This window comes from Saccopteryx bilineata, chromosome 4, assembly GCF_036850765.1.
Source record: "Saccopteryx bilineata isolate mSacBil1 chromosome 4, mSacBil1_pri_phased_curated, whole genome shotgun sequence".
Taxonomy (NCBI): domain Eukaryota; kingdom Metazoa; phylum Chordata; class Mammalia; order Chiroptera; family Emballonuridae; genus Saccopteryx; species Saccopteryx bilineata.
Window position 1 is genome coordinate 127,994,359 of NC_089493.1, and position 7,618 is coordinate 128,001,976.

The window sequence follows — 7,618 nt, forward strand, 5'->3', positions numbered from 1 at the left end:
AGAACTCCGAGTTTTCTTAACCCCAACAAACCTACTCCAAGGCACATCATAATGAAATTGGCACAAACCAATGGCAAAGAAAAAATTCTCAAGGCAGCCAGGGAAAAGAAGAATACAACATATAAAGGAAGGCCCATTAAATTATCATCAGATTTCTCAGCAGAAACTCTACAAGCTAGAAGAGAGTTGACCCCAATATTTAAAGTCCTGAAAGAGAGGAACTTTCAGCCACGAATACTATACCCATCAAAGCTATCCTTCAAATATGAAGGAGAAATAAAAACATTCACAGATACAGAAAAGATGAGGGAATTTATCATCAGAAAACCCCCACTCCAGGAATTACTAAAGGGGGTTCTCCAATCAGATACAAAGAAAAAAAAAATAAAGCCACAAGTAAAAGCTCCAAGAAGAACACAATAAAACCAAATTTAAACTGTGACAACAACAAAAAGAAAGGGAGGAGAGGATGGAGATAAACAGTAGCAAAGGACGATGGACTGTAAAAGTACTCACAAAATAGTGTGCTACAATGAACAGGGTAGGAACCCTTTTCATTACTTAAAGGTAACCACCCTTGAAAAAACCACCACAGAACCACATGAGATAAAAAAGATAGCAACAGAGGAAAGATGTATGGAATACAACCAAATAAAAACAAAAGATAGAAAAACAAAAGAGAAGGATCAAACAAGACACAAAACTAACAGAAAAAAATCTATAAAATGGCAATAGGGAACTCACAAGTGTCAATAATTACACTAAATGTAAATGGATTAAACTCACCAATAAAAAGACACAGAGTAGTAGAATGGATTAAAAAAGAAAATCCAACTGTATACTGCATACAGGAAACTCATCTAAGTAACAAGGATAAAAACAAATTCAAAGTGAAAGGCTGGAAAACAATACTCCAAGCAAATAACATCCAAAAAAAAGCAGGCGTAGCAATACTCATATCGGATAATGCTGACTACAAGACAGCAAAAGTACTCAGAGACAAAAATGGCTATTTCATATTGGCTAAGGGGACACTGAATCAAGAAGACATAACAATTCTTAATATATATGCACCAAACCAAGGAGCACCAAAATATATAAGACAGCTACTTATTGATCTTAAAACAAAAACTGACAAAAATACAATCATACTTGGAGACCTCAATACACCGCTGAGGGCTCTAGATCGGTCATCCAAACAGAGAATCAACAAAGATATAGTGGACTTAAACAAAACACTAGAACACCTGGATATGATAGACATCTACAGGACATTTCATCCCAAAGTGACTGAGTATACATTTTTCTCCAGTGTACATGGATCATTCTCAAGAATTGACCATATGTTGGGCCACAAAAACAACATCAGCAAATTCAGAAAAATTGAAGTTGTACCAAGCATATTTTCTGATCATAAAGCCTTGAAACTAGAATTCAACTGCAAAAAGGAGGAAAAAAATCCCACAAAAATGTGGAAACTAAACAACATACTTTTAAAAAATGAATGAGTCAAAGAAGAAATAAGTGCAGAGGTCAAAAGATATATACAGACAAATGAAAATGACAATACAACATATCAGAATCTCTGGGATGCAGCAAAAGCAGTGATAAGAAGGAAGTTCATATCACTTCAGGCCTATATGAACAAAGAAGAGAGAGCCCAAGTGAACCACTTAACTTCACACCTTAAGGAACTAGAAAAAGAAGAACAAAGACAACCCAAAACCAGCCGAAGAAAGGAGATAATAAAAATCAGAGCAGAAATAAATGAAATAGAGAACAGTAAAACTATAGAAAAAATTAATAGAACAAAGACCTGGTTCTTTGAAAAGATCAACAAAATTGACAAACCCTTGGCAAGACTTACCAAGGAAAAAAGAGAAAGAATTCATATAAACAAAATCCAAAATGAAAGAGGAAAAATCACCACGGACACCGTAGATATACAAAGAATTTTTGTAGAATACTATGAAAAACTTTATGCCACTAAATTCAACAATCTAGAAGAAATGGATAAATTCCTAGAACAATACAACCTTCCTAGAATGAGTCACGAAGAAGTAGAAAGCCTAAACAGACCTATTAGTAGAGAAGAAATAGAATAAACCATTAAAAACCTCCCCAAAAATAAAAGTCCAGGCCCAGACGGCTATACCAGCGAATTTTATCAAACATTCAAAGAAGACTTGGTTCCTATTCTACTGAAAGTCTTCCAAAAAATTGAAGAAGAAGCAATACTTCCAAACACATTTTATGAGGCCAACATAACCCTCATACCCAAACCAGGCAAGGATGGTACAAAAAAAGAAAACTACAGACCAATATCTCTAATGAATACAGATGCTAAAATACTAAACAAAATACTAGCAAATCGAATACAACAACATATTAAAAAAATAATACATTATGATCAAGTGGGATTCATCCCAGAATCTCAAAGATGGTTCAACATACGTAAAATGGTTAACGTAATACACCATATCAACAAAACAAAGAACAATAACCACATGATCTTATCAATAGACGCAGAAAAGGCTTTCGATAAAATACAACACAATTTTATGTTTAAGACTCTCAACAAAATGGGTATAGAAGGAAAATATCTCAACATGATAAAGGCCATATATGATAAACCATCAGCTAACATCATATTAAATGGCACTAAACTGAAGGCTTTCCCCCTTAAATCAGGAACAAGACAGGGTTGTCCACTCTCTCCACTCTTATTTAATGTGGTACTAGAGGTTCTAGCCAGAACAATCACACAAGACAAAGAAATAAAAGGCATCCATATCGGAAAAGAAGAAGTAAAGGTATCACTTTTTGCAGATGATATGATCCTATACGTCGAAAACCCCAAAGAATCCACAAAAAGACTACTAGAAACAATAAGCCAATACAGTAAGGTTGCAGGATACAAAATTAACATACAGAAGTCAATAGCCTTTCTATATGCCAACAATGAAAAAAATTGAGAACGAACTCAAAAGAATAATCCCCTTCACAATTGCAACAAAAAAAATAAAATACTTAGGAATAAACATAACAAAGAATGTAAAGGACTTATATAATGAAAACTATAAACAATTGTTAAGAGAAATCGAGAAAGATATAATGAGATGGAAGAATATTCCTTGTTCTTGGTTAGGAAGAATAAATATAATCAAGATGGCTGTATTACCCAAAGCAATATACAAATTTAATGCAATTCCCATCAAAATTCCAATGACATTTTTTAAAGAAATAGAGCAAAAAATCATCAGATTTATATGGAACTATAAAAAACCCCGAATAGCCAAAGCAATCCTAGAGAAAAAGAATGAAGCTGAGGGCATTACAATACCTGACTTCAAACTCTATTATAGGGCCATGACAATCAAAACAGCATGGTATTGGCAGAAAAATAGACACTCAGACCAATGGAACAGAATAGAAAGTCCAGAAATAAAACCACATATATATAGTCAAATAATTTTTGATAAAGTGGCCAAGAACATACAATGGAGAAAAGAAAGCCTCTTCAATAAATGGTGCTGTGAAAACTGGAGCCACATGCAAAAGAATGAAACTGTACTACAGTTTGTCCCCCTGTACTAAAATTAACTCAAAATGGATCAAAGATCTAAACATAAGACCTGAAACAATAAAGTACATAGAAGAAGACATAGGTACTAAACTCATGGACCTGGGTTTTAAAGAGCATTTTATGAATTTGACTCCAATGGCAAGAGAAGTGAAGGCAAAAATTAATGAATGGGACTACATCAAACTAAGAAGTTTTTGCTCAGCAAGAGAAACTGATAACAAAATAAACAGAAAGCCAACTAAATGGGAAATGATGTTTTCAAACAACAGCTCAGATAAGGGCCTAATATCCAAAATATACGAAGAACTCATAAAACTCAACAACAAACAAACAAACAATCCAATAAAAAAATGGGAAGAGGACATGAACAGACACTTCTCCCAGGAGGAAGTATAAATGGCCAACAGATATATGAAAAGATGCTCATCTTCTTTAGTTATTAGAGAAATGCAAATCAAAACTGCAATGAGATACCACCTCACACCTGTTAGATTAGCTATTATTAACAAGACAGGTAATAGCAAATGTTGGAGAGGCTGTGGAGAAAAAGGAACCCTCATACACTGTTGGTGGGAATGTAAAGTAGTACAACCATTATGGAAGAAAGTATGGTGGTTCCTCAAAAAACTGAAAATAGAACTACCTTATGACCCAGCAATCCCTCTACTGGGTATATACCCCAAAAACTCAGAAACATTGATACATAAAGACACATGTAGCCCCATGTTCATTGCAGCATTGTTCACAGTGGCCAGGACATGGAAACAACCAAAAAGCCCATCAATAGATGACTGGATAAAGAAGATGTGGCACATATACACTATGGAATACTACTCAGCCATAAGAAATGATTACATCGGATCATTTACAGCAAAATGGTGGGATCTTGATAACATTATACAAAGTGAAATAAGTAAATCAGAAAAAAACAGGAACTGCATTATTCCATACGTATGTGGGACATAAAAGTGAAACTAAGAGACATTGATAAGAGTGTGGTGGTTATGGGGGAGGGGGGAAAGGGAGAGGGAAAGGGGGAGGGGGAGGGGCACAAAGAAAACTAGATAGAAGGTGACAGAGGACAATCTGACTTTGGGTGATGGGTATGCAACATAATTGAAAGACAAGATAACCTGGACTTGTTGATCTTTGCATATATGTAACCTGATTTATTGATGTCGCCCCATTAAAAAAATAAAATTATAATAAAAAAATAAATTAAATAAAATTATACTTTGAAAAAAAAATAATTCCTTTCATAGTGGTCTTCATTTCTGATATTGTATTTGTCATTTCTAGATGATTCTTTTTTATTATTTCAATGTCCTTTTTTATATTTGCTATGTCTTTATTTAGGTGTTTGTAATGACCATCTATTATTGTTCTAAGGTCTTTGAGCATCCTAACAATCATTATTTTAAACTTTTCATCTGGTAATTTGGTTATATCTGACTCATTCAGGTCCTTTTCTGGGGATTTCTCTTGATTCATTTGTGTTGCATTTCTCTGCCTTCTCATTTTTTCTGTGTATAAGAAGGTTTTGGCCACTGAAGTCCAATGGATGTGGACTCTGTGTTCCCTAGATGTGGTTTGTCTGCAGGCTCTCCAACCCCTCTGCTGCTGCTGCCTAGGGCATTTGGGAATGTGCGTTGCCTGTGCCAGCTGGCTGAGGCTGTCATTGCGGTTTCTGCCTCTCCTCCACGGGAGGGACTGTGATCACTTGCCCCGGTCTACAAGCCTTGGTGGCCTTGGCCTTGGCCCCACCCCCACAGGGGGGGTTATGCTCGACGCCAGGGTTGCAAGCCTCGGCACCTTTGCTCAGCTGTGGTTCTTCGCCTGTTTCCTTGCTTTTGCCCTCCCCCGAGAAGCCCACTGGTGGGTCGCTGCAAGCCTCCACTCTGTGGGCTGGAGGGGGCTGTGTACCTGAGCTCAGTTGGGAGACTCCACCTGTTCTGGGCTTTTGCCTCACCCCCGCAGGAAGAGCCTGCTCTGGTGGGCTGCAAGCCTTGGTTCTGCAGGCTGGGAGAGGCTGTGTGCCTGCACACCCTTGCTCAGTGGTGGGTCTCCACCCCTTCTGGGGCTGCCACCCTTCCCCCGCAGCTGGGCCTGACCACTTTCGTGCGTCCCCTCTGCCCCCACCAGGCAAGACTGAGCTCACACCAGGGCCTCAGTCGTGGCCAGCCGGCTTCTGCCCTTGCAGACAGAATTGTGCTTCCGCATCCCTCCGTGCCTGCCATCCGGTGGGTTCTCAGCCATGTGGGTGGGGGCGCTGCAGATCAGTCCCTAAGACTCACTACTGTAGTCCTGAAAGCTCCCTCCTTCTAAGCGACTCTGCTCTGAGTGCTGCGGGAGAGCTTGTTTGGCTGGTGTCCTGCTTCCCTTTGCTGATATTGTTGGTTCCAGGGGAAATATTCACTTCAAATTTGGGGATTGACTCAGCCCAGGGTTTAGGGTGGCTGTCCCTCAAAGTGTTTCTCCCTGTACCTCCTAGATTATACTCTCTTCCCACTGCTCTGGTCCTCTCCTCTCTTCCCGTCCCTGGAAGCCCTGGGTGGGTGGTTGTGAGAGAGGTTTTCTGCGCTGTCCCTTTAAGAAGAATCGTGGGTCTGAGAAATCTCTTTCTCACAAACAGTACCCTGACTTGTTTCAGAGCTAAATACTGTCCGTACGCCTTGTCTAGGCTCTGGGGCTGCAGGCTGGGGCTTTGTTCTTGGGACTCAGGACCTTCCCCTCTCCGTTAAACTCATTTCCGGCCACGTGAGTCTCTCTAGGCTGTTGTTTGCTCCGGGGAGCTGGGCAGCCTTCTCCGCATTTCCGCTTTTCCTACCAGTCTCAGTGTGGTTTCTTTGATGGTCCTTGGTTGAAGAGTCCTCTTAGTTTAGTCCAATGTTGGTTTTTTTCAGATGATGGTTCGAAAATTAAGTTGTAATCCACTTTTGTTCTGGGATGTGGAAGTTGGTATGTCTGCCAACTCAATCGCCATCTTGCCACTCCTTACTGGTGAAAGTTTTAACTCTGGCATTGCTCTGTTATTTGAGGCAGGGGTTATTTGTGCTCTACCTTCCACTTGAGATGGGTTCTTTTTGAAAAATAAGATTTTGGCGGTTGCCCTTGGTCTTGGGGTCGTTGCTGGCACCGAGATCGCAGGATGAATTTAGTTCAGATTGTACGTGACCACTGGGTACATATACTTGTCCCTATGGGATTTGTCGTTGGATATTATCTAGACAGAAAGAATGATGAAAAGCTAACTGCCTTCCGGAACAAGAGTTTCTTATTTAAAAGGGAATTGAGACCCAATGAAGAAGTCACCTGGAAGTAAAGGCTGGGGCTGAATTACAGAATGTTTGCATTTTTTAAATTATGAGAAAAATAAAAGCATTTAAATTGAAAAATAAGATTTTATTACAGACCCTGAGGTTGTAGGCTAAAAACAGCAGAGTTAAACTCAAAGCTTGAATTTGAATCAAAGCTCTACCACCTCATGTGGACTTTGGCAAATTACTGTTCATCTTTGAGTCTTTTTATTTATCTATAAAACAAGGTTAAGAATTTCAGCTTCGCCTGACCTGTGGTGGCACAGTGGATAAAGCGTCGACCTGGAAATGCTGAGGTCGCCAGTTCGAAACCCTGGGCTTGCCTGGTCAAGGCACATATGGGAGTTGATGCTTCCAGCTCCTCCCCCCTTCTCTCTCTCTCTCTCTCTGTCTCTCCCTCTCCTCTCTAAAATGAATAAATAAAAAAAATTAAAAAAAAAAGAATTCCAGCTTCACCTGACCAGGCAGTGGCACAGTGGGTAGAGCAGGAGTCAGGAACCTATGGCTCACGAGCCAGATGTGGCTCTTTTGATGGCTGCATCTGGCTCGCAGACAAATCTTTAATAAAAAAAATAATAACGTTAAAAATATAAAACATTTTCATGTATTACAATCCATTCATTTCCTGCCACTCATGTATGGTTGTGGGTTGCTGGAGCCAATCACAGCTGTCCTCTGGGACAACACCAAATTTTTATTAGATAATGAGTAACGT

The 7,618-nt window shown here is 39.2% G+C and overlaps 1 protein-coding gene across 1 annotated transcript; it reads left to right on the top strand.

The window, feature by feature from the left end:
* Positions 1-6,693: 6,693 nt before the first annotated feature.
* LOC136335169 (NADH dehydrogenase [ubiquinone] 1 beta subcomplex subunit 1) lies at positions 6,694-6,984 on the top strand. Its single transcript, XM_066276265.1, has one exon. It carries the CDS (start codon positions 6,735-6,737, stop codon positions 6,906-6,908), a length of 174 nt encoding a protein of 57 aa, XP_066132362.1. The 5' UTR covers positions 6,694-6,734; the 3' UTR covers positions 6,909-6,984.
* Positions 6,985-7,618: the final 634 nt, after the last annotated feature.